Source organism: the organism of the source record quoted next, unplaced genomic scaffold (assembly GCF_019419815.1).
Source record: "Pyrus x bretschneideri cultivar Hongxiangsu unplaced genomic scaffold, Pyrus_bretschneideri_v1 Contig8, whole genome shotgun sequence".
Lineage (NCBI taxonomy): Eukaryota > Viridiplantae > Streptophyta > Magnoliopsida > Rosales > Rosaceae > Pyrus > Pyrus x bretschneideri.
This window is the reverse complement of record NW_025999820.1, coordinates 8,959,995-8,987,103: the sequence shown is the minus strand read 5'-3', so window position 1 is coordinate 8,987,103 and position 27,109 is coordinate 8,959,995. Positions and strand designations below refer to the sequence as shown.

The following is a 27,109-nucleotide window of genomic DNA, read 5'->3' as shown; positions in this document are numbered from 1 at the left end:
TAAACTTGAACCCATCAAGAGTTAATTGTTCTAATTGGTAACCTACAAATTTTGGGCCTTAACAAAGTTTAATAAATATTCAGCATAGCAATGACAGGTCAACATAACGTGACATGATTGATTAGCTCGTAATTACATACAATTACAAAGTTAGTAAGAAAGCCAATGACTTTGAGATTCAAATGTTCTCCTTTCGATATTCCGGTTGGCATTTTTGAAGTTGTAACAGTATCGGCTCGCAAATTGGACTGCTGCTGCTGAAACTTTGATGTAAAAGTTATGGCAGATCAAACCGTGGTTTGCCATTATCATTTGGCCAGCTGAGGCACCGATGAGGCGGATACGCGGTTAGAGTATCAACCCGTTAATGCGGCTTCGGAAGAAGCTTCAACAGCTTAATTAGCTCGTAAGTCCTCGTGTCTTGACCAGTGTAGAGGCAAAGGTCAAGAGGGGTTAAACCATCCTGCAAGAAAGCAAACGACTTGCAATCAATTCTCGTAACATACGCAGATCTTACGGTTCCACATCAAGGAGATGAGAAGCATGTACTGGAAAGTCAAAAAGTTGCTTCGACTTGAACATCGTTATGTAAGAAGAGAAATCAAGGAGGACAGTTCAAGCATGTGCAGAATCCAGAAATACTATGTTTACCTTGTTCTTCAATGTCTTATCCGCTCCTTTAATCAGCAAAAGCCTCACAACATCTGTTCTTCGGCCTTGAACAGCTAGGTGTAACCGCGTCCAACCATCCTATAGAGAAAGTAAAATATTTTTTAAGTTTACTTTTCTGAATTATTATTGATTGAAGTTGCATAATAAAGTGAGGGGAAATTAAAATCGTATGTTGTCCTGAAGGTTTATATCAACACTATATAACTGAAGAATTTTGATTGCTTGACTGGAAGCTGTTCCGACGGCATAATGCATCAAGGTGGCGCCATCCTGGTTTTCACCATAAACATTTAATTGGTACAATAATCTTCACACCAATACCAAACTGGATACAGCGATACACTAGGTGAATTTTATCACGAACAAATGGATTAGCTGATTTCTCAAAAGATGGTTCGTGATGGCCTGGTTTTTACCAAGAATTGCTTTGTGAAACGCGCTCCAACCATCCTGGAGAAGAAATGAACCAAATCTCAAATCAGTATCGAAAAGCCAAGAACAATATTCTGCATTTAACATTCTAATGTAAAAGGCGGCCATTTACATACCTTATCCACGACATTGATATCAGCATTATGTTTCAATAAAGCATCCATAAGGTAAAATTCTCTCGATGCAGCAAAGAGTATGCAGGGGTAGCCATTTGCTCTGAAAGAGTTTACAAATACTTTACAGTTAACAGCTTCAAGTTCATCAAATTACAACTACGACAATGCGTCTCCGTGCAAATTTACGTAGGGGGTACAACATTTAAGGTTCAATTTCACTGAGGTACAATTTCCTAACCATGTACTAATGATCATAAGAAAAAGGGACACTTACAGAGGTAGCAACAGCTATATCAGATTTTCGCTTATTAAGCAGAGCCTTTTCCTCTTTCGAAAGCAACTTACGGGGTCCTATTCATCCAAGCAATAAACAACATCTCACAGACCATATCAAATAAACAAAACCACAAGAACCAATTCAAATCCCACCTAAAAAAAGTTATCCACGCCGAAAAATCGGCTAAAAAGAGAGCTTGAACACTTGACTATCATCTAAAACATATAAAGAATTATACCTCCCCACATTATCCTACACCTACACACCAAAGTTCACTACTTTTCCAATAAAACTCAAAGCTCACATTTGCAATCTAAATTCGAAAAAAAGTCGCAATCCCATCCAAAATTTCAGTACAAATAAGCAACTACCTTCACTTCAGATTTCTTAACGCCAGGCTCATAATTCCCACTGTTAAAGAACTCTGCAACATCCTCCAAACCCTTCCCATAAACGGCCCACCTCGGATTCTTCGGCGCCACTCGGTCACTCGATTTCACACCATCCCCTTCGTTCTCCTGCACCTCCTGCCACTGGTCCGAAACCAAATTCTCCGATCCGATTGTTAAACTTGTTAGGAGTCTCTTAACCACTAGGGTTAAGCTTCCTAGTTTCTAGGTCCACTTTGTAATCGTTAATAATTCCTATTATTAAGGAACCAGTATTGTTTCACGTTCAGTCTTTAACCCTAGTCAGATACCACGATTCTAGGTGCTGTAAAATCGTGGGTTGTTATTTTCATTCAGTTATCTTGTAAGGCTATAAGTAGTCTATGTTATCTTTGAATTCAATAAGATAATTCTCCCAGAAACCAAGTGTGTATTGAACTTCCTTCTCTCTCAGTCTCTCGAAGATCTTTTTGTTTTTTAACATCTGGTATCAGAGCCCCACCACGGGGCCTGATTTAAAGTCTGACAGTAAACACGAGTGCAGTGAGAATGAGCAGCGATATGGCAGGAGAAAGTAGTTTTGTGCAGCCAGCCATTCCTAAGCTTGATGGGCACTATGATCATTGGAGCATGCTGATGGAGAATTTTCTGCGATCCAAAGAATACTGGAGTTTGATAGAAATTGGGGTTCCTGCAGTAGCAGAAGGAGTGGATCCTACAGAGGTACAGAAGAAGACAATCGAAGATCTAAGGCTAAAGGATCTTAAGGCAAAGAATTATCTGTTTCAAGCCATCGATCGATCGATCTTGGAGACAATTTTGAAAAAGGATACAGCAAAAGACATTTGGGACTCCTTGAAGCAAAAATATCAAGGCACGGCTCGGGTCAAACGTGCACAGTTGCAAGCTCTTCGCAAAGAGTTTGAAGTACTCCACATGAGGGTGGATGAGTCTGTTAATGGGTACTTTGCTCGAACTCTCACCATTGCCAACAAGATGAGAGTGCACGGTGAACAGATGGGTGATGTGGTGGTCATCGAGAAAATCTTAAGATCCATGACTCCAAAGTTTGATTATGTTGTGTGCTCCATTGAGGAATCAAATGATATAGACAGTTTGTCCATTGACGAACTTCAAAGCAGTCTGTTGGTTCATGAGCAAAGAATGTGTAGGCATACTGAGGATGAACAAGCACTACAAGTTACGAATGATGGAGGACGAAGAGGAGGCCGTAGTTCTTACCGCGGAAGAGGAAGAGGACGTGGTCGATCGGGATTTGACAAATCCACAGTGGAATGCTATCACTGTCACAGGCTTGGCCATTTTCAATAGGAGTGCCCTAAAAAAGAGAAACAAGTAAACCTGGCCGAGACAAGTGAAGAGATGCTACTTATGGCATATGTGGATGATAACAAGACTAGCAGTGACTGTGTGTGGTTTCTAGATTCAGGGTGCAGCAATCATATGAGTGGCAAGAAGGAGCTTTTCTGTGATCTTAATGAAGGCTTCAAAGATTCTGTTAAACTAGGAAATGATGCCAGCCTGACAGTGCAGGGAAATGGCAGTGTTCGAATGGAGATAGATGGACTCATGCATGTGATTACTGAGGTATTCTATGTACCAGATTTGAAGAATAATCTACTGAGTATTGGACAACTACAAGAGAAAGGTCTTGCAGTTCTCATGCAACACGGAGCTTGCAAAATGTTTCATCCTGAGCGGGGCTTAATCATTGAAACTGCTATGTCACATAACAGGATGTTCATTCTCATTGTACGATGTCAGATAAGGGAGCAAAAATGTCTCGTATCTATCGTCTCGGAACAGTCCCAACTTTGGCACTGTCGATATGGTCATCTAAGCTGGAGTGGTCTCAAAGTTCTTCAACAGAAGAAGATGGTGGAGGGTATGCCACAGCTCAAAGTTACTTCGAAGGTTTGTGAAGATTGCTTGGTGGGGAAACAACGAAGGGATTCTTTTCCTAAGGAAAGCACATGGAGGGCGTCAGGTATTCTTCAATTAATTCATGCTGATATCTGTGGGCTAATCAATCCAATATCACATAGGAGGAAACGGTATCTCATCACCTTCATAGATGATTTTAGTCGTAAAACTTGGGTGTATTTTTTGGTAGAAAAGTCTGAAGCTTTTGTTGTTTTTAAGAACTATAAAGCTAGGGTTGAAAAAGAAACAGGAGTATACATCAGGGCTCTTCGCACTGACAGAGGAGGAGAATTCACATCACAAGAGTTCACTAACTTTTGTGAAGTGAATGGCATACGACGACAACTCACAGCTGCATACTCACCCCAGCAAAACGGAGTTGCCGAGAGGAAGAATCGGACAATTATGAACATGGTCCGAAGTATGCTTTCTGGAAAGAACATCCCAAAAACATTTTGGCCTGAAGCTGTAAATTGGACTGTGCATATTCTTAATCGGAGTCCCACACTTGCAGTAAGAAGCAAGACTCCAGAAGAGGAAGCAAGACTCCAGAAGAGGCATGAAGTGGAAAGAAACCATCAGTGAGTCACTTTAGAATCTTTGGATGTATTTCTCACGTCCATGTACCAGATAACAGAAGAATAAAGCTTGACAACAAGAGCTTGAAATGCATATTCCTTGGGGTGAGTGATGAGTCAAAAGCCTATAGATTGTATGATCCGATTTCTCAAAGATTAATTGTGAGCCGAGATGTTGTTTTTGACGAGGATCAAAGTTGGGAGTGGGAGGCCTGTTACACAGGAGATATTGCAGCAAACCTTGAGTGGGAATCAGACGAGGAAGAGGGTACAGAAAATGGCGATAATGCAGAGGGATCAGAAGCTAGTAGCACTGAGGAGGGTGAAAGCAGTGAAGAGACTATGGAGAACTCACCTCATGGGGCACGGATACGAAGACCACCAGTATGGATGCGAGACTATGTAAGTGGGGAAGGTTGTTCCGAGGAGGAAGACTCCAACGTTGCATGCATGGCTGTGGCTTCAGAAGGTTCCAATATTGCAGGCATGGTTGAGTTCCCTGATAGTGACCCCATCTTCTATGAAGATGCAGTTAAGAATGAAAAATGGAGGCAAGCCATGAACTTAGAGATCGAGGCTATCGAAAAGAATGAAACATGGGAACTTACTACGTTACCCCCTGGAGGCAAAGTTATCGGTGTTAAATGGGTTTACAAGACAAAACTCAATGAGAATGGGGAAGTAGATAAGTATAAGGCGCGACTCATTGCAAAAGGGTACAGTCAAGAGTATGGGGTAGATTATGCTGAGGTATTTGCACCGGTGGCTAGACTCGACACCATTCGAGTCGTGATTTCACTTGCTGCTCAAAAGGGATGGATGCTCTATCAACTAGACGTCAAGTCTGCGTTTCTGCATGGAGAGATAAATGAAGAAGTCTTCGTTGCTCAGCCTCTTGGATATGAGAGAATAGGACATGAACACAAAGTATACAAGCTTAAGAAAGCCTTGTATGGTCTCAAGCAAGCTCCTCGAGCTTGGTACAGCCGGATAGAGACTTACTTTGTCAATGAAGGTTTCAAGAAGTGTCCATATGAACACACTTTGTTCATCAAAGCAGCGGATGGAGGTAAAGTTTTGATTGTTTGTCTGTATGTAGATGATTTAATCTTTACTGGAAACAATGAAGTTATGTTTGAAGAATTTAAACGATCCATGATGATAGAATTTGATATGACTGATCTTGGAAAAATGAAGTTTTTCTTGGGTATTGAGGTGTTGCAACGGTCGGATGGGGTATTCATTGGCCAACGTAAATATGCACATGAGGTGCTCAACAGGTTCAACATGGATCAATGCAATCCAGTGGATAATCCAGCAGTTCCAGGGTTTAAGTTAAGGAAGGATGAAGGAGGAGTAAGGGTGGACAGCACCTTCTACAAACAAATTGTAGGAAGCCTCATGTATTTAACGGCTACACGGCCTGACATGGCATTTATAGTAAGCTTGATCAGCAGGTACATGGAGCGCCCTACTGAAATGCATTTACAGGCGGCAAAAAGAGCGTTGAGGTATGTGAAGGGAACCATTGGCCTTGGGGTGTTTTACAGAAAGGGAGGAAATCAGGAGCTTCTGGGATACTCAGACAGTGATTATGCAGGGGATCAAGACGACAGAAAGAGTACTTCAGGTTATGTATTCCTAATGAGTTCAGGAGCTGTGTCTTGGTCTTCGAAGAAACAACCAGTGGTCACTCTTTCTACCACTGAGGCCGAGTTTATTGCAGCTGCATCTAGTGCTTGTCAAGCTGTCTGGTTAAGGAGAATCTTAAAGGAATTGTGTCATAATCAGTGCAAGGTTACGGTGCTACTATGTGACAACGTATCAGCTATCAAACTTTCAAAAAATCCAGTTCTGCATGGTCGAAGCAAACACATTGATGTCCGCTTTCACTTCCTGCGTGATCTTACAAAGGAAGAAGTTGTAGATTTGGTTCAATGCTCAACCCAGGAGCAAATTGCAGATATTTTCACAAAACCGTTGAAGCTTGAAGATTTCTTGAAGCTGCGAGGCTTGTTGGGCATCTGTGCTTATCCAGGAATAAACTAAATAGTGATAACATTCAGTTTAAGGGAGGATGTTAAACTTGTTAGGAGTCTCTTAACCACTAGGGTTAAGCTTCCTAGTTTCTAGGTCCACTTTGTAGTCGTTAATAATTCCTATTATTAAGGAACCAGTATTGTTTCACGTTCAGTCTTTAACCCTAGTCAGATACCACGATTCTAGGTGCTATAAAATCGTGGTTTGTTATTTTCATTCAGTTATCTTGTAAGGCTATAAGTAGTCTATGTTATCTTTGAATTCAATAAGATAATTCTCCCAGAAACCAAGTGTGTATTGAACTTCCTTCTCTTTTAGTCTCTCGAAGATCTTTCTGTTTTTTAACACCGATTTCAGAAACATCTCTTCTGGGTTTCACTTTCTTGGGGCTGAAACGGTATTTTTGGAGATAAGGGTCGTCGAACACGCCTTCCTCGAAGACGACGCAGTCGCCGATTACATGGTCTTCGTCGAAATGGTCGGGTTGGACGGAGTAGGACGAGATGAAAGAGGAGAGAGGGGCGTGGAGCTTTCGCAGGAACTGTATGGTGGCAGCGAGAGCCTGCGAGGTGTCGGGGGGTTTAGAGAGACTAGCATGGTCGTTGCACTTGCGATGCGTGTTGTGGAACATAACGTTTTGCAAAACCGGTGGGATATATGCTGTCAAATATAAAATAAATAAGACAATATTACGAGGTTTAGTAACTGGGATTAGGGGTAACAACAATACTTTCTCTCATTATGTGAAATAATGTTCCAGTAATTGGGTTTAATGCTCGCATTTTCAATTTGATAAAAGTAGTATTCCAGTATGAATAAACTGCTTTTTAACTGTAATTTCTTTACTCGAAGAACATAGATAAAAATTATGGTTATTCTCAAAACAAGAGCAATGGCGGAGATTTTTGTCTTGCAGATTGCGCAACCACGCATTTAATCGAAAGTATTTCTCGAACTTGGTACTTGCAAAAGTAAAAGTAACAATAATATCAAGGCAATCAGATGTAATTGAAGGCTCAGGAAAAACCCAGATTATGTTACCAAATGGAACAATATTGTTCATACAGAATGCGTTGTACGCTACTCAATCCACTCGAAATTTGTTGAGTTTTAAAGACATACTTCTAAATGGATACCACATTGAAACGAAAAGTGCAGAAAATGTGCAATATTTATGCATTACCTCTAATGATATCCAGAAGCGTATATTTAAGAAGTTGCATGATTTATCGAGTGAATTGTATTATACATACATAAAGACAATTGAGGTACATGCTTTCATGAACTAGAAGTTCATAAATTCAAAAGTTTACATACTTTGGCATGACCGTCTGGGTCATCCGGGATCTACCATGATGCGTAGGATCATTACCAACTCTAATGGACATCCATTATTGAGCAAAGACATCACTACCTCAAATGATATCCCTTACAAGGCTTGTCCTCAAGGGAAGTTAGTAACTAGACCATCACAACTAAAGGTTGATGCTGAATCCCATCATTTTTGCAAAGAATTCAAGGGGATATCTGTAGGCCTATTCAACCACATTGTGGACCATTTCGATATTTTATGGTTCTAGTTGATGCATCTAATCGATGGTTACATGTTTGCCTATTGTCTACTCGAAATGTAGTTTTTGCGAGACTTCTTGCTCAAATAATTAAGTTGCGAGCACAGTTCTCAGATCATCCTATCAAGTCAATCCGACTTGATAACGCTGGTGAATTTACATCTCAAACCTTTGATGATTACTGGATGGCACTGGGCATTGATGTTGAACATCATGTTCCTCTTGTCCATACTCAAAATGGTTTTGCAGAGGCATTTATCAAGCCGCTTAAATTAATAGTCCGCACTCTGCTCATGAAAACGAAATTATCAGTCTCTGCATGGGAACATGTCATCTTACATGCTACATCATTGGTTAGATTGAGACCCATAGCCAACCACCAATATTCATCAATACAATTTGTGTTTGGACATCAACCAAACATTTCACATCAACTAGTTTTTGGTTGTGTTGTTTATATGCTTGTTGCACAACCACAACGTACTAAAATGGGACTTCAGCGTAGACTGAGAATTTATGTGGGTTTTGATTCACCATCTATCATTAGATATTTGGAACCCTTGACAGGCGATATGTTTACAGCTCGTTTTGCTGATTGTCATTTTGATGAAACAATTTTCCTGTCGTTAAGGAGAAAAAAAACCGTTCCAGAAGAACGGCAAGAGCTGACATAGGTTGTTCCCACTTTGTCTCTTTTTGATCCGAGAAGCATTCAATGTGAAAATGAAGTGAAAATGATCGTTCATCTTCAAAATATTGCTAATCAAATGCCAAATGCATTTAATGATGCTTCGAAAGTGACAAAGTCATATATACTAGCTGCAAATGCACCTGCAAGAATTGATGTCCCTGTTGGACAAAATAAATTGGCAGCGAATGATTCATCTAATGCACACCTAAAGCGTGGTAGACCCCCAAGGCCAAAAGATTTAACCCCTCGAAAGAGAAAGATGAGGGCACAGTTGAACCCAAATGAAATCATTCAGGAAAAGAAATGAAATAATCATCGACAACATGTTTGCATTTGCAATAGCCACTGAAATTATATTAAGCGATGACATTGAGCCCCGCTCTGTTGAAGAATGCAAACAGAGATAAGATTGGCCTAAGTGGAAAGATGCAATTCAGGTAGAATTAAATTCCTTGGAAATGCGAAGTGTTTTTGGACTGGTAATCCAAACCCCGCCTGGTGTAAACCCCGTGGGTTACAAATGGGTATTCACAAGGAAATGCAACGAGAAAAGCGAGATTGCAAGATATAAAGCACAACTCGTTGCACAAGGTTTTTCACAAAGACCTGGAATTGATTATGAAGATACATACTCTCCTGTAATTGACGCAATTACGTTCCGTTACTTAATAAGTTTGGTGGTTTCAAAAAAACTTGACATGCGACTTATGGATGTCATCTCCGCGTATCTATATAGAGAATTAGATACTGGCATATATATGAAAGTCCCAGAAGGACTTAAGTTGCTTGAAGCAACTAACAAACCACGAGGTATATTCTCAATCAAATTAAGGCGATCATTATATGTGCTGAAACAATCTAGACGAATGTGGTATAATCGTCTTAGTGAGTATTTGATTAAAGAAGGATATACTAACGATGTCATCTACCCTTGTGTGTTCATTAAGAAATCAAATACTGGATTTGCTATAGTAGCAGTATATGTCGATGATATGAACCTCGTTGGAATCCCTGAAGAGCTCAATAAAACTGTTCAATATCTGAAAAGCGAATTTGAAATGAAAGACATTGGGAAAACAAAATATTGTCTTGGCCTGCAGATCGAGCATTGTGTTAATGGAATTTTGGTCCATCAATCCGATTTCATTGAAAAAATACTGAAACGATTTGGTATGGACAAAGCTTATCCACTTAGCACCTCAATGGTCGTTCGTTCTTTGGACATTAAGAAATATCCATTCCGTCCAAAAGAAGATGATGAACCGGTCATTGGTCCAGAAGTACCATATTTGAGTGCAATAGGTACTTTATTGTATTTAGCATAATGTACTAGACCAAATATAGCATTATCAGTCAACTTGTTAGTGAGGTATAGCTCTACTCCAACAATTCTTCATTGGAAGGGAATCAAAGATGTATTGCGATACCTTCGTGGAATAACAGACATGGGTCTCTTCTACTCAGAGAAATCCACAAATGATCAGATTCTTGTTGGATATGCAGATGCTGGTTTCCTCTCTGATACGCATAAAGCCTGCTCACAAAATGGATATGTGTTCACTAATGGAGATACTGCAATTTCATGACGATCAACAAAACAAACATTAGTTGCTACATCTTCCAATCACAGGGAAATAATTGCTTTACATGAAGTAAGTCGTGAATGTTCTTGGTTAAGATCAATGATCCATCACATCCGGAATTCATGTGGTCTACCTTTAAAGACAGACAATCCAACTGTCATCCATAAAAATAATGCAGCCCGTGTTGCCCAAATGAAGGAAGGATTTATCAATGGCGATAAAACCAAACACATATCTCTAAGATTTTTCAGTGCACATGAGCTTCAGAAGGCCAAAGTGATTGAGGTCAGACAAATCCGTTCCAATGAAAATTTGGCAGACTTGTTTACCAATTCTCTACCAAAGTGCACATTTCAAAAGTTAGTGCAGGGAATTGGATTACGTTGGCTTACAAATTTGAAGAATGCAGAATCAGGGGTAGATACAATTCAGGGGGAGCATCCATAATACATGCAAGTTGTACTCTTTTTCCTTCGATTATGATTTTTCCTACTAGGTTTTTCCTATCAAGGTTTTAACGAGGCAACACAAGCATGCTTAACACCATATCAACAATCCGGGTAAAAGTGTATACTTTTTCCTTCGTTATGGTTTTTTCCCACTGGATTTTTCCAAGCAAGGTTTTAACGAGGCAACTGATGATTGATATGTGGGCATCCAAGGGGGAGTGTTGTAAATAGTGGGTATGTATGCTCACATGCATATAGTAAACATTTCATATGCTTAATAGTGTAATATGTTTGTTTCCAAGATAGTTGCTCTATAAATAGAGTATTACAAGTGTTCAACAAACAAGAACAACAATATAATAACAACAACAAAATAAAGAAAGAAAAGTTAGAATATTTTCAATATCCTCTTATTTCTCTCTTATCTGCATTCATTTTGTGTAATATTTTGCAACAGTCTCGCTTCTATCCTTAGTAAAAGTTATTTCTCTAACTTTTGCCTTTTTATATAACATAATAAAAATTGTGAGGATGATTGAATGCCCACATGGGAATAGTAGGAAATAGTTTGTTGTGTTGTGCTTTTTCAAAAGTGGTTTATTACGGATGATTGTTTGGTTTGTCACAGATGTGATTTTCATTCTCTGTAAACCTACGGATGTGGCTCTATAAATAGAGCACTTTGTGGGTGATCAATGCACAACTAAAAGAGAAAAGAACTGGAAGTAATAATATCATAATATCAGTATCCATCTCTTCCTCTTTTTATCTACAATCATTTTAGTTATAATTACAACAAAACAATGTGATATTTTGCACTTGCTTTGTTCATGTCCTTAGCAAAGATTATTTCTAATTTTTGCCTATTTATAACACAAGTTTATTTATTTATTTATTTGAGTTGCTGAGGGCCAAAGTTCGTATGAATACATTACTTCATTGTTCTATAGGGCGTTGCACTAAATACGTACTCAAAAGCCCCGACCACTATTCTAAATATAGCACATATCCTCATTTTCACAACATTATTCACAACCTTTAAATGTAAGAACTAAAAGATTAACAAATCATTAATTTTGTTGGAGTATCTGCGAGTGCGGTGTGATTTATCACTCTAAATCGACGAATACAAGCCACATATTATTTCAATCCCATATCCAAAGTAAAGAACCAGCAATCCTACAACTCGGTAAAAAAACACGGGAAAACGAAACAAGACAAACATCAGACTCCAAGACACAGATCAATACAATGCTACATCATGTTTCCAGATTAGTCACTCTTGACGGACGGGAGATACAGCACATGTACTCATCTGGAGCCGCGGGCATACTTCCTCTCCGGGCTGCCATATGGAGAATAAGACCTCTCTCTTCTTGATCTTCCGCCATAAGGTGAGCCGCCCCTAGGAGAATAATCGCGGCCACCTCTATAGGGTGAGCGCCTTGGTGACCTCCGATATCCATAGTCATCACGACCTGAGCCCCCACGGTACCTACTGTGATCACGTTCACGTTCACGATCTCGACCACGGTCACCTCGGTAGCCTTTCAAACATGCAGGTATTCAAAAATGAGAGAGGGGCAAACAAATCACAGAAAGGGAACAGATACCTTATTATGAAAGGCATATCAAACATACCATGGTCTCTAGTATTTTTCAGCCCAAGATAATGCCCAGGTGTTGGCGTTCTTGGTCGCTTCCTCCGAGACTGAAATAATTATAAATCCTCAATTACTGAAACATCCAGTACAGAATCTCAAAATGAAAAAAGAGAATCATAAACAAAGTTAGAAAAACAACAGAAATAATAATCCACAAAGAAACCTCATTTGTTATCGAAATGAAGTGATCAATCTGGATACAGAAACAATCACAAGATATCCAGGCACATATGTGATACGATTAGCGTCCATAAAACAAATGCCAGTTATGAAATACCATAAAAGCCTGATTAGAAAGTTGTTCGTAATGTCCGTGGATTAGTTGAGGGTTGAAAATTGAAAGTGAATGCTGAAGTTGTATAGTTGTTGGAATATAGTTGCTATGTTTAGTTGATCAGGCACATTTGAAATGCTGTTTAAGCTTGCCATTGATCAAGCTGTTTCACTAAAGTTGACGTGGATAAACTCATCATCTGTGATTGCTGCCAACATAGCTGACGCAATGACTTCTGAATATAACCAGAAAACTTCCAAGTCAAGAAAAAGAAAAACCAACCAAATGGTTTAAAGTTTATAACCATATTAAAATCACATTACCCTCTCAACAGTTATGTATCGACCTTCCAGAACTGACTGGTTGAGATGTTTAATGCAGCGTTCAGCATCTTCAACAGAGTCCATTGTAACAAAGGCAAAACCACGAGAAATCCGAGTCCTAGGTTCCATAACAAGAAAGCATGAAGCTACCTGAGAATGAAAAACAAAAATGAATTATAAATGAAAACAATTTGTCATTAAACCAAGTTTTAGTAAAATATTTTAAAACAAGTAAATTTAAAATAAATAAAAAAACAATAAAAGAGAAGCACCTTTCCCTCCTTTGAAAAGTGCCTTTCAACATCCTTCTCTGAGACCCTTGTAGATAGGCCAGTAACATACAGTGTATTTCCAGGATTTATAGCAGCAGACCTACCACACAAAAAAACAACTGAGTTGAGCACTAGCAGCACCTTCAGACCATGTGGCCAGCACAGAAAAATATCAGTGCCATAAATTGAAAGAAGGTATGACAAGATTCAACTTTAAAAACACGTATACTACTCAAAACCAAAACTAAAACGTACACCAACCTGCCAGGACTTCTGGACCTTGATCTGCACCAAAAGATGTCAACCATGTATCAGAAATATAAGTGGCACATGGAAGTTAAAGTTATTAAATTCAATCAGTAATATAGTGAAAAATTCATTTAAGCCAAAGATGAACATCAACCTGCCACGACTTCTAGAGCGAGACCTCTGCCTTGGTGGCCTAGACCATGATCTCGACCTTGATCGAGGCCTAGACCAAGACCTAGACCTAGACCTGGACCTGGACTGAGCTCTCCATGGAGAAGGGGATCGAGAATACCTGATTTATCCATAAGCATGACATAAAATATATGAGAATCATCAAATAAATAAAAACTAACTATTGATAATCTGATTTGAACCCCTCTGCAGTCTGCATAGTGAATCTACATAATGAAGACCACAAACTCAAAGCCAATATACCATACAAAAAAACGTTTGCCTATAGTGTGGTTTTAACAGACCCTATTAATGTTCCAAGCAAGAAAAGCAAGCCACGTGGATCGTACAACAAACCAATCGAAATGGAATCATATGAGCCCCTGCATAACTAGAGCTTCCCTGATTCAATAGTGTAACAATTCATAATTGGGCATTTCGCCCCACTATACGGGCCATATTTATAACATTCTGGTGAACAAAACGGAAAAAGTAACTAATCATCAAAGAGCATAAAACTCTCAGGTCACTTCATTCTATAAATCAATATAATTCAAACGTCAAAACTTCCAAGTCTAGTAGCGAATTACAAACAACTATGCTAAAATTACAGCACCTAGACGGTGAACACAAACCCTCTTGTGTAAGAACGGTTGGGCCATTAGATGATATCCGAAACAAACCCTCAAATTTCCCATAGAAATATCTTTCATAGACTACGGCACGGTACATAAAGCACAGCCATATGATTTTCTAACATGCGCCACATTCGCTCCCGCATATCTATCAACTGTATTCTACAGGTAAGATTGAAGCTCCTAAAACATGGAATTTGTGTGTTTCCTTTCTTACATGTACCTAGGAAGGGGCCTTAAAGCATCAAATTCGACACAAAATTCACGAAAATGAAAGGCAACCGGTCAAACGGACAAACATAGCAAAAAATTGTTCCCATCACCCAAAAAACAGTAAACATAAATTCCAACAGATCGAAAGCCTCAATGCATCTATCATGTTAAAGTGCAATTCTTTCTGTCAAAAAACATGTCAGGGTGCAATTCGGAACCAGAAATCGAAAAGAGGAATTGGGATTTTAGGGCTTACTTTTTGCGTGGAGAATCCGCCTGCACAAAAATATTAAAAAATAAAAATCGCATTAAAATTTTGAACTTTTATCGAGCATGCAACAGCTGCAGAAAATGTTTAGAGAGATTACCATTTTCAGAGGGCAAAGGCGAAGAGATCTAGAGAGAGAAAGAAGAGAGAGAGAAGAATCGAGGGAATTAGGGTTTGGGGTCAATGAGCTTTCTTGGAAGGGAAAGCGCTGGACCGGAAATTACATTTATATCTGTTCGAGACACGATCCCACACGGCGAGGCACATGTTTATTGGGTGTGATTTTTCTTTATATTAAAGAAACATAACGAGTTTTTGAGACCAAAACATAATGATTTTTTTTTTTAATACAATATATTTTTATATTAGAAGGGGGAGAAATTCGATTAAGACATACAATGAGCAAACTAATTTGGTATCAAATTTGTCATCCACGAAATTCAAACATAAAACCTTTCACTTCCAAGCGAAGATGAATATCACCAGATCATAATCCTCATGAAAACCTTATATTCCTGAGGAGGTTCTACCCCGTGAAAACGCTTTTTAATGGAACTTTAGCTGTAGCCGATCGTGACAAAAAAGCCATCGGTTTCGCCTGATGAGTCGAGAATGCCCAACTTATCAATTATCCTATAAATTAATAGTTTTCATGAATTGGGTAAATCGAAAATGTGACATCCCGTCCCGGAATTATCGGAACCGTACGCGTGGAATTACCATTTTACCCCTAGTTGTTTTGTTATGTTGTTTGGTTGTCGGTGTGGTGTTGGCAAGCTTTGGGCCACACACACACACACACACACACTGTCTCACTCACCCTCACCCTCTGGCTCTGTCTCTGTCACTCTCTCTCTCCCGTGTCTCTCTCTTTCCCCTTCTTCTTCACCATATATGTACGGACCAAACCCAAAACCCACCAAATCCTTGCAGATCGAGGGAACCAAGTACACCATCGTGATGGTGAGGCCGAGAGGAGTCTAGTGGTACCATTTTCAGGTGAGAAACCAGTCGTTTTCACGTCGATCTCGTAAGCTCCGTTTTGAACACTATTCATGCAAACCTAATCTAGCATGTTTTTGGACTTTCTAAGCTTGTAGATGTGTTAGTGAGGTCCCAAGGAGCTTGGGAGTGCTTCGTTGGGTGAATTTGGACGTCGGGAAAGCTTGGTTCAAAGTTGGCCGAACTTGGATCGTTGTTGCAGGTGAGATTCTTTGATTTTTAGGCCTTAAAACTAGTCTAACGTGAATCTACTAGTCCTAAGCTTCATTTTGGTATAAAGAACGTGAAAAATGGTTGAAAAACGAGTGAGAAAACAAAGTTGGAAAATTTTGCAGTTTTCCGGCGGCGGCGACGGCGACGGCGACGGCGGTTCGCCGGAGAAGACAGGGGAATATTCCGTTAGGGTTAACGGAATATTCCTAACGGACAGTAACGGCGTCAGTCAAGGTTAACGGAATATTCCAGGGAATATTCCTGACGGCGTCACTTGACGCCGTCAGCGTGCAGGTCACGTGGCCGCGCGTGGGGGCGCGTGGACCCGTGTCTGTGCTGGCGCGTGGGGGTGCGTGACGTGTCCAAAAATTATTTTAAAAATATGGTTGTGATCGTGAGGTTGTGTAGATCACGTTGGTATATTCATTTGTCCATTTTGAGCAATGTATGAGAAGTTATTTTGAACGGACGGTTATGTGCTTTAAAATTTACTTTTTTATAGTTAATTCGCATATAGGTGACACGTATCCTGAGGACGAGCGTGCACATTCGAGGCAGGGGGGCTACGACCCTTCTACATACCAGTGAGTGGGCTTTTGTTTTCCGTATATACCTATATACATGTTATTTCCCAGAAATTAGTATAAATACCTTGTTTTACGCCGTTAATTTTATATGATTGATGACTATGCATGATTAGTGGCATATAAGGGGATTTATATATTTATTTTTATGTCAATTACATATATGTTGGTGCTGTGGCGGCTTAGGTAAGTGCCAGGTAAGCTTTGTTTACATTCGCAGTAAATAGTGATTCGAAGTGATTAGAGAGCTCATAACCTGCACCCCCGGTGTTAGTGCTCCCGCCCAGAGTAGGGCACAGTCCTTCACGTGTTGTTCACCTCCCGCACCACACGCTCAGCTTGAATCCAAGTTAGGTGCACAGTCCTGTCGTATAGACCACTATAGGTGGTTCCGACTCGTAGGTGACCCGCGATTATTCGCACAGCCTTCACGTGATCGTAGCACTAGAGCGTCATATGTATTACACCCAGGCTTGTCGTACAGACCACTATAGGTGGTTCCGACTCGTGGGCAGGTTTAGGGAATGAGTGGTAAATTGAGCTCTAGGTTCAGCCGTACAGGTCACTTAGGGGACTCCGGCTGTCATTTTATTATTCTATTGATGTGATATACATACCTGAGCATTTGCATGTTATTATGAGGCGTTGAGCATGACGACATACATTTGAGCATGTTGGTATATCCTTGCGTATACTTGGAATATTTATACCTTCGTATATATGTTTATTTTCTGGGAAGTATACAGGTTTTACGGCGAGGGGTTATATTATGTTTTATGAAATGGTTTTCTAAGAGATTTGTTTTGCCCACTCACGCTTTTGTTTTTGCGCCCCTCCAGGTTCTAGTAGCTTAGCGGGTTCGGTGGTTTCCCCAGGGACGTCCCGGCATTCTGACAGACCTTCACCTATGTAGGGTCGCCTACGGGCGCACTATTGTCGTAACATTTATTTTTGGGCTGCTGTAGGCCTTAGGCTCTGAATTCAGTGTTTTATTTACACTAGCACATATCCTATTACTCTATATTTGCTAGTTTTAAATTATTCGCACTTTTATATTACTGTTTCTAGCTTCCGCACTGTGCACATGGCTACGTCACTTCCACGTGGCGGCCAGCATGCCCTGATCTCGGTTGGGGTGTGTCAGAAAACATGATTGAAGGATAAGTTTTTGGATTGTGGAATAAACGTTCTGTATCAGTAAATTCAACACAATGTCTTATAATCGTTAGGAATATCGTTAAAAATATAATTTGAAAATTTTTATTTTCAAATTTTAAAATTCAAATTAATTCATTTTCAACTTCAGAAATTAGCACTGATATAAGTAAACATAATTATACAACAAAAAAGTAAATAAAAAATCACTGCTACAGAAAAAAGAAAATTAATGCTACTTCACCATTCACACCGTCGAAATTCCGTACACAGATACGATAGATTGAAGTAAAATCCCCTTCCTAATATGTAGTCCAAGCCAACATTCATTTGACACAAATTCACAAAGCGTCATCATTTCACAGTACAAATTTACAAAACCTAGTCAACAACAAAGAACACCCACTATTTTCATCTGTTAACTCAAAGACGAAGCGACGTTTCGCTTCGAATTTTATTGCACGAATAACGTATGAACATAAGAGTGTCTAGAGATTATGTCGTGAGCATATCAGGAATTTTGACGGAATGAGATCCAAGTACCTTACCACCAACATCAGGGAAGTTTTCATGTCCCGGCAGGGGGCCGACCGTCCCATCAACATCTACGTGGATAGGATACTTCATAAGGTGACCCTGCAGTAGTGTAAACTCTGGAGATGTGAATCTCTTCCAGTTATTGTCTGCAACCTCATTTACTTTCCTCATACATTCCAAACTCTCAGGCTCTTCGAAGCATGGATGCAACGTATCAAGATGCTCGGCCCAAAGTGACATTCGATATCCATATATCTGCATGAACGGATGATTGGAAGTCCTCATTAAAGCATGTATTTCACTATTTCCTTCCGTTATATGCCATCAGAATATTTGGAGACAAGAAGAAGTTCTGAACTTGTAAGATAATTAGCTTAAAATGCAATTTAACTCGTTCTTTGAAAATAATGGAATAAAGGGGCAAGAAGGAACCGCTACTCTACGCTAAAACAACAATTACGACATCTAGTGCTAGTTGAGTCTCATGGACGCTAAAGGTAGTGGGCCATTGTTCGATAAGTATCCTCCTCAGACTCAGCCAAGAAAGAATCCTAAAATTATAAGTTGCAAAAAGCAAGAGAGAAGTACAGAAAGCTACAGACCTGACCGAGCGGATGTTTCTTCCTCGCAGCCCATGTGTAATGGGGTTGATACGCACCCATAGCTATCTCAGTGTCCTTTGTACCAGCCATTGATCTTTGGTTGATATTGGCAGATCCCAATATTACGTACTCGTCATCTACTACCATACCCTTGGCATGAACATAAATCATAAACCGCCGATTTTTTTGTGAATCGGAAACCTGAAAGTAAAATTCATTATGAAGAACATCTAAAGAGTTTGTCGCAGATAATAAATTAAAGTAAATATCTAACTGAAGAAGATATCTTATCCATTCCAAAATACAATGTACAGGTGACAGATTTTGACAATAACCTTCGAACCCATTTAGTAACCATTTCGTTTTTTTGGTTATTAGCCATAGGGATCAAGGTACCACAAGTTAACTTGGATCAACCAACGAAGCTAGAATTCAATGAGTTAGACTGTTAAAGTGGTGCAGATGACAACTATTTCGAATAATTACCGAAGACGCATCGTCATTTGCAGTATCCTCAGGAAGTGCTTCCCGGTTACCAAGGCAATAGAAACTTAGGTAATCTTGAGGATGTGAGCCCTGAATCTGCGCCGATTTCAGTGCCTCTGCAACAGTACTATACATTGCTTGCATTGTCTGCCTCTGCAAAATGCAAACATAGACAAGTCAGAAAGAAACTTTCATGTATCCTTTCGGTTCTTATTTCTTATGCACTTCTCAAGTCCCTTATCATAGACATCTAAGATTAGATACCAACACTGTTGTGAACAACATTACATAAATAATTCTGAGCCAATAATTTCCATGAACAAATTCTCATTGATTCTCAACAAGGCAACATAGAGCAGCGTATATTCAAGCTGCTAGCAAATAGAATCAATGACATTGAAGCAAAAAGTCCATCGTTCTTTATCATATTCATTAAAAGATCATAACATCCAATTTAGCATTCCTGTTTAACAAATAACAACCATGTGTTTTCCGTGTATATTTATATAATAGATATTCACATACCTGCCAGAAGAGAATTTCTTGCATTGCGAGAGTTTTTGGATCACCTTCAGGCCACATAGGTAAAATGACATACACCGTGAATCTCTCATTAGCTTTAATTTTGCTAACAATTTTTAATGCCAACTCCATTGGGATAAGATTATCAGCTCCTGCAGTGAAAATATTCAGATAAATTTGAATCACAAGAAAAGAGATATTTACCATCAATTAATCACTATGTTTTCTTAAATGTTTGCAAATAGAAGAAGGTGAATTTGACATAAGCTAAGTGGTTACTGGTTAGGTGGCAGGTGCAACAATATTGGGTCATTGCGGCTATAATTCATGTAAAACCACCATGAAACAAAATGGAGATGCAAAATTTCAATATTTCTAGTCAATTATGGATAATATGACCGCAAATTGAGCTGCTTCTCATGTACAAAATGCTTGAACTATAAATTCCTAGTGCAACTATGCACACATGAAATAACCAGCTACTGTACTGTTTTACAAAACTAAAATTTTTCTCCCAAAAATATAAACAATAATTCCTAGAAATCAAGCATTACACACTGTCATCTTACCTGCATTTTTATAATCTGGCCATGCATATGATGAACCAAGAAAATACTGATTTTCGATATATATAAAGTGTTGGGCGGATCTGATTGCCTGGATGTAAGCTGTTTGAATGCTTTTATCTATTACCAGATTCTTTGAGCAAATAAGATGCTGCAGTTACAATCAAGAGGTATGATCAGATGTAGTCCGTACATTTAAAAGTATAAAAAGGAAGACAGGGCAGGCAAGAGGGGGAATCAAATAAAAACCTTGGCCTCTGCAGCATGGCCAGCCTTGGGAAATCCTTTCAGTGATCCTGAGTCAATGGACCGGAAAATCTACAAAATAAAGAAGAAAATAACAAACTTGATTTTCCTTTTTATTACAGAAACAATAGAACATCTGTGTGTGTACTGTGTATGCACACTTATGTAAAATTATTAAAAGAAACAGAAAACAACAGAAAGGAGGGCAAGAGAGTTGCATCTCCACCTGAACATGCCAATTTTCAGGATCTTTTTCATCGCTAACCCACAACGAAGGTTCGTCTTCTGGAATAATTGTACTATCCTTTGAAACAGATGGGGGAGGACTTAGTATCCAGGAGATGCGGTCAATTTTTATCAATGCATCGTCATGCCAATGTGAAACCTTCTTACTCAGTAGTGCAAACTCCTTCCACCGCGTTGCTTTCCTCCAACGTTGCTCAAAGTTTATAAGAACATCATATGCAGCAGGCCCATCAACTCTACAGTGCAAGTCATGCCATGGTTGTCTTGGAGCCTTGGTTCCAGCCTATCACAAGAATAAAACACAAAAATGCAGAAAGATATGCATTACAGCAGTCTCATTTTATTATCGTTGTAATTGCACAATAGAATTTTCAGTTACGGATTTTGAGTGGTTGTTGAAAAAACATAATATCATATACAAAGGATGCTTGTAAATGAACTGCAAGAAAGAAAAGTATAAGAAATTCATGACAGGTGCTGAAATAATATACAAAAAACAGAGGATGAAGCAATGCAGGAAATAAAACCCCATCACCAATCACTTACAGGAAAAGTAGGTTGATGAACATCACCCTTAAATACAGTGTCAAGATTACGAAACAGTCTGTGCTCGGGTGTGTCATAACGACCATCACAAAGATCAAGACCTCCTAAAAATGCAGTTATCTTCCGATTATTACCATCAGCCTGTGTGTCCACAAGAACACATTTTTGATGGTGGGTGAAAAGGGTTCCAACAACCTGTACAAGCCCATGCAATGCTTGTTAAATTCAGCAAGTTGATCACCTCAGATAAAAGAACGTAAGTAGACCATAAACTATTCTGAAATAAAATAAATCTCCTATAAAAGCAATAAGTGGCTTGCAATGAAAAAGTTATTCTCAAACCAAAGAAGCTTATAACCAATTATACCCGAACGGTCAGTAAACAGGAGATATCCATAACAAGGAGATTGCAGTAAACAAATGAGCAAATAGCAAAAGAAAAAAAATTGTCGATAAACAAAACTACAAAATGTCATAATGAAACCTGCCTGTTGTTTTATAATGCTAAGCTTACTGCTAGCGTAGCGAGTTGACAGCACACAATTTACAGATGAATGCTTGAAAAACTTCCGGGTTTCTTCATCATGCGTCCCCATCATTCCTGCCTGCATCCAATCCAACTTCACATTAAGACCCAATTTCCATACCATCGTATTTAAACTAACACAAGCATTCCACAACTACACAATGCACTTTAAAAGTTCAGAGATGATGGCAAACTTCCTAGGCAAGTTTTGAAGGTGTGAAACCTCCCGATTTAACTAATTAAATACCACTTCTAACACCCCGTTACCCGAAATCAAACTAAATAATCCAATTTGCACATGAATATCACAATCAAAGACATAACGTATAGATTAACATATCAGTTATATAAGCAGAAAAAAGCAATTCACAACTACAATGCAGGTTAGAAATGTGACCGTTTTGAAGCCGAACTTGTCGTGCGAGGACTTATCGTCCCACACCAACAGCAACACCCTCACGCCCTCCTCCGACTTGTACTTGAGCAAATCGCCGAGCATCAGGTCGCCGCCGCGCGGCAGCGGCCGGCTCGGCTCCCGAATCAGCCGCACCTTGTGAAACACCGACCAACCCACAATGTAAACCAAGTGGTGCGCCTCCGTAATCGCATAGCAAATGTCCTCCCATGTATTCTCCGCCTTGTACACCTTCCCACCGTCCAACTGAATCTCCCGCAGCCCTGCAGGGCAGTGCGCGTCTTGGTACAACCTCACGGAGCTTCCCTTCCGGAGCGGGAAGTACGTGTTACGCACGCCCTTGTGCTCCGGATCCCCCGCTATGCCTTGCTTGTACACTGGGTTTTTCTCGAACGGCGTGAACTGCAATTCGAGCCGGATCGCCGAGTCGGGTTTCGGGGGCTTCCCGGAGGGTCCGTAAATGGGGAACCACCCGGAGATGAGCTCTCCGGTGGCGATTGTCTCCGCCGGGATCTTGGCGGTTCCGATGATCTCAGCGCCAAAGACGTCGTCATCTTTGACGTGAAACTCGAGGTTAATTGCAGGGTGCGCCAGCGGGACAAAGAAGTGCTCCTTCCACTGCGGGTTCTGGGAGTTCTTCATGACACGTGTCCGGGCGACGGTGGTCTGGGGGACCGTAACGGTGACGTATGAGTCGCTGGTGATGATCTTTCGGTGGGGAACGTGATGCTTGCGTTCTCCGCCGTCGTCTTCGGCGGAGGGGGTGGAGGAGATATTGATGGTGTCGCAGGCGGTGAAGCAGCGGCGGAAGCGCTCGGAGAACATGTCCATGTTGGGGAGGCGGCGGGCTTCGTAGATTGTGAGGTCGAGGTCGCCGTGCAGGTAGATCATCCGCTCCTCCGACTCCGTTTCGGCCATTTCGTGGGCGGGCAGTGTACAAAAGCGAGATTTGCTGGGTTTGCGGTGGGTGTGAATAGTGAGAAGAAGCTGGGTTTGGGAGGTTTGGCGTCGGCGTTGGCGTTGGTTGTAGGCAAAGGAGACGGGAGTTGCAGAGGGAACTCGTGGCGCCTCGGAGGGAAGGATTTGGGGGAATTTTAAATCCCGTGAAGAAAAAGATGAAATAAAAATTGAGAGACGGAGGATAAGAGGGAGGGATGAGAGTGAGTGAGCGGGGTGAGTGGGTTGGTGTCCGTTAACGGTCTAATTCTTTCCGTTTATCTTTTTTTTTTTTACTTCACAATTTGGACTTTTGTTTTTTGCTCAAATCACATTCTTTTTAAAATGAAATAAAAATAATAAGGATTAAGTACCTATAACTCCCAACCTTTTAACGTCATTTTAAATTGTTCTCAATATTTTTAAACATTTAAATAAGTACCGAATATATTGAAAATGTCACCTTTGTTAAGTCCAATTAAATTATGTTAAATTAAGTAAGGCTTTTTTTTTTTTTAAGTACATCAATATTTTTACAATAAGGAGAGGGAGAGTTCGGCTAAGCCACACAATAGGCAACCTAATTTGGTATCGAATTAAGCATAAGAAAATAAAGAATGAGAATCAAATCAACTAATCCCTTAATAAGTGATCAAATTTCTTATTTTGAGACTATTTGATTACGAATAAGAAGACCTGACATGTATTTTCTTTTATGTGTTAGTAAACACGAGGAGGTTAAGAATTTGAATAACTATATTTACTACTCTTGTAGCGACTTATACTATGTAAAATATTAATTTGATGGAAAAAATTGACATGTTTGATTATAGTAAGTAAATTGTTACATTTTATATTAGGAGCCCATAATAATCAAATTGAAAGTCTAACTAAGACTAAATAACTAAATTAAAAGTCGATAAAACAAATCAGAATAAGTTTAGAAATTAGTAAAAACGAGTGGGGGTGTGCAATAATTGGGTTGGATTTGGAAACATGGAGTGTGAGACCCATGAATATGATTGAGCATGTTCACAATAACTTCATATGGGATTTATGAATCCACGTCATCGTATCTCCTTCCCTAATTTTGGTGAGTTGTGGATCCAATAGTCCAACTACTCGATCAATACCTACCTATTTTAATATTAGGCATCAATTCATTCAAAATATCAAATGATAAATCAGGTAATTCCCAAATGGGAGGTAATTAACTTCATCGGATTTTTCATGTTTTTGCTTAAATTACTTGTTTCTTCGATGTGCATGAACTGGGTTGAAAGTGTTTTTAAAACAACCGAAAGTTTTTTTTGTAAAAATATTTTTGAAACCAATTTTTAGTAAAAATCTAATGTTTTTTGAAGTACTAAGTGCATCCTAGAAAAGCATTTTAAGTGCACATATCTAGTGCTTTTGGAATTCAAAATCAATTTCACCAAAATCGCTTCTAGTTATTTTAAAAGTACTTCCAAACAAGTCTATGTTGCTTTGGGAACTACTAAATGCATAGAATCTATATACTCAACAAACAACGTTTGCAAATTATGCGTGTTACCTAATTCCAACACACACAATAAAAATTAGGGTTTTAGAATTACACTCAAAATTTTATCCTGAGAATAATAATTCTAATGTGCATTGTATAATTAGTTGTGTCGTATGCAATGACGGAACTAGCAAGTACTAATAAAGGTACTAGGTATTTTATTTTAGTGGGTACTACATTTTTTTTTTTTTTTTCAAGTGGTCACATAACTCGACACAACAAAATCGCTTATTAATCTTACATTCGGTAAGGACTCTTACATATGTGAAAAGAATAAAAGAAGGTAAATATTTTTACTTAAACGTAGAAATCTCTCTCTGATCACGAGACAAGTTTCGTGAACCTGGGGCATGTTAGATTCTCTCCGAGGGGAGACAGCCATATATGTTGGGAGCAGCCGTTCCAAGCTAGCTAAGCTTAAGCATTCCTTTTGCCAGTAAGAAATTCAGAATGCAGTCGGCATACCCTTGGAATAGTTTCAAGTGCGATCTTTTAGCAACTTGTCCCTCCAAAAGCAAAAGCAGAAAGTTGATTGGGTGCTTACTCCTTTTGTGCGTAATCCAATTTTCTCAATATCCAAACGTGAAAGCATCATTGAAAAGTAGGAAAAAACAGCTTATTTTGCTTACAGCTTACCCTACCGGCCCACATATCACAATCAGCCTGGTTGGGAAGTTGTCCCAACCTCACTCTCGTTATCACAAACATAATCTTGATACCCAAACAACCCCAATTTTGGACTTCCATCACCGTGGCGTTGGTATACTGTCATTATGACTTTTCACGTTAATAATACAATATTATCGATGTAGTGTTTCGTGTCAATGATACAACATCACGGTAAAGTAAACTTACACGTCGTATGTTTGGCAGGAAACTTGACGGTGTGTTTTGGTGTCCAAAACATCAATGGTTCCATCATGTTTTCCAAATTTAAGTTTCCAAATGGAGGAATCCCCACATGATTGCGAAGGATGGCTTGCGGATGGTGGCAAAGGCTATCCAGCAGAGGATTATTGTGGAAGTTTTGGTATCTTATAAAGAATTAGAGCCTTACTCTCCTGTGCTTCGCAGAAAAGAAAAGCTGAGATTTAAGTACACCTCATTAAATTTAATTTCAACCGTTCACTCGTGAAAAAAATGTGCAAATAAGAATTTTCATAAATGATGCAGTGATTATAACGTCTAGGGATGGATATGGTTCGGCCAATCTCGATTTTGGGCCCAAATAAACCACTTAACCAGTGCTACAACGACCCAACCTAGCCTACCACATGATTTTCAAATGCTAGTGAATTGGCTCTTATTAACCAATTGAATACGGATATGCTTGAAATACCATTAGAAGCGTTTTCAGATAACCAAAATTAATTCCAACAACGTATGATTAAAATGTTAGTGTTTCGGAGTAGTAAAGTACTTGGAAGCGTTTTTGTGGTTCAAAAAACGCTTATAAGACGCATTTAACTTTTTAACGAAAAATTCAATTTGCTTTTAATAAAAGTAATTCTGAAATAAGCGGTTGTGCTTAAAATTTTTTTATGGAGCAGCAGACAACTTATTTGAAGTATCAATCATTTCAGACATCTAGTTGTTTGATTTGTCAAGGAAAAAACTACTATTAATAATTTAATAGTATTGTCAAGTTTAATGGATGGGGATCATCTCCGGATCTCTTCCATCAAGTTCACAAAGTCCACTTATCCGGGACTTTAAAATTTGATCAAATGACTAAAGTTATTAAAGTGGCTTCCTGTTTGTAGCTGTTAGATCAAATTTTAATGGTACGGATGGATAGACTTGGTGGAAGGGGGATCCCTTTCCAAGTTTAATAGTACTTCTTACAATTAAGTATACTATTATTAATAATTTAGTAGGACCCCTTTTTTTTTTTTTTTTATATTTGCAGTTGACCTTTAATGTTGAAAATCTTTTTACAAAGCGGTATGCCGAGTGAAATAGCGACCTTCATCACCATTCTGAGAATTTTTCAAATGGAGACCGCTTTAGCAAAAGGCTGCCCTAAGGGATTGGTGGAGCGCCCAGAGGAATGGGCGTGAGGTAAAAGTATATTATTTCTAAAATTTCATATATATTGATTTTTATTAGGATTAATAACAAATTACTTAACAATTTTTTTCTTCTTGAGGGTTCTAAGTTTCCGGAGATC

General features: G+C 39.3%; 3 protein-coding genes, 1 long non-coding RNA gene and 1 pseudogene across 5 annotated transcripts; 2 read left to right on the top strand and 3 right to left on the bottom strand.

The window, feature by feature from the left end:
- Window positions 1-98: 98 nt before the first annotated feature.
- Window positions 99-2,239, bottom strand: LOC103936710 (annotated as a pseudogene).
- Window positions 2,240-2,447: 208 nt separating this feature from the next.
- Window positions 2,448-3,218, top strand: LOC108866362. Its single transcript, XM_018644860.1, has one exon. The coding sequence runs from the start codon at window positions 2,448-2,450 to the stop codon at window positions 3,216-3,218; it is 771 nt and encodes a 256-aa protein (XP_018500376.1).
- Window positions 3,219-11,785: 8,567 nt separating this feature from the next.
- LOC103936694 (serine/arginine-rich splicing factor SR45a) lies at window positions 11,786-15,805 on the bottom strand. 2 transcript variants are annotated; one of them, XM_048575612.1, is made up of 8 exons: window positions 15,802-15,805; window positions 14,800-14,819; window positions 13,679-13,816; window positions 13,537-13,560; window positions 13,276-13,375; window positions 13,004-13,153; window positions 12,384-12,453; window positions 11,786-12,289 (listed from the first exon to the last, which is right to left on the bottom strand). In XM_048575612.1, exons 1-8 carry the CDS (start codon window positions 15,802-15,804, stop codon window positions 12,054-12,056), a joined length of 741 nt encoding a protein of 246 aa, XP_048431569.1. In that variant the 5' UTR covers window position 15,805; the 3' UTR covers window positions 11,786-12,053. The 2 variants fall into 2 exon arrangements, with proteins under 2 accessions (XP_048431569.1, XP_009344819.1); XM_009346544.3 differs by lacking the exon at window positions 15,802-15,805 and adding an exon at window positions 14,912-15,051.
- A 745-nt stretch (window positions 15,806-16,550) lies between these two features.
- LOC125473080 lies at window positions 16,551-17,668 on the top strand. The gene is made up of 2 exons (XR_007255001.1): window positions 16,551-16,610; window positions 17,450-17,668. It is a non-coding gene; the product is annotated as an uncharacterized LOC125473080 (long non-coding RNA).
- A 321-nt stretch (window positions 17,669-17,989) lies between these two features.
- Window positions 17,990-23,636, bottom strand: LOC103936695 (phospholipase D delta). The gene is made up of 10 exons (XM_048575464.1): window positions 22,440-23,636; window positions 22,005-22,121; window positions 21,517-21,711; window positions 20,951-21,253; window positions 20,728-20,796; window positions 20,482-20,629; window positions 19,916-20,064; window positions 19,391-19,543; window positions 18,905-19,105; window positions 17,990-18,557 (listed from the first exon to the last, which is right to left on the bottom strand). The coding sequence occupies exons 1-10, from the start codon at window positions 23,373-23,375 to the stop codon at window positions 18,261-18,263; spliced, it is 2,568 nt and encodes an 855-aa protein (XP_048431421.1). The 5' UTR covers window positions 23,376-23,636; the 3' UTR covers window positions 17,990-18,260.
- Window positions 23,637-27,109: the final 3,473 nt, after the last annotated feature.

Bases quoted from the DNA above. Each gene is read 5' to 3' on its own strand.
- LOC108866362 (XM_018644860.1), top strand. From the start codon at position 2,448: ATGGCAGGAGAAAGTAGTTTTGTGCAGCCAGCCATTCCTAAGCTTGAT.
- LOC103936694 (XM_048575612.1), bottom strand. The intron at 13,561-13,678 runs GTTGATGTTCAT...CTTTTGGTGCAG, and splicing joins CGCTCTAGAAGTCGTGGCAG to ATCAAGGTCCAGAAGTCCTG. The intron at 12,290-12,383 runs GTATGTTTGATA...CATGTTTGAAAG, and splicing joins GAAAAATACTAGAGACCATG to GCTACCGAGGTGACCGTGGT.
- LOC103936695 (XM_048575464.1), bottom strand. From the start codon at position 23,375: ATGGCCGAAACGGAGTCGGAGGAGCGGATGATCTACCTGCACGGCGAC. The intron at 21,254-21,516 runs GTAAGTGATTGG...TTCTTGTGATAG, and splicing joins TTCATCAACCTACTTTTCCT to GCTGGAACCAAGGCTCCAAG. The intron at 19,106-19,390 runs GTAATTATTCGA...TTTTACTTTCAG, and splicing joins CAAATGACGATGCGTCTTCG to GTTTCCGATTCACAAAAAAA.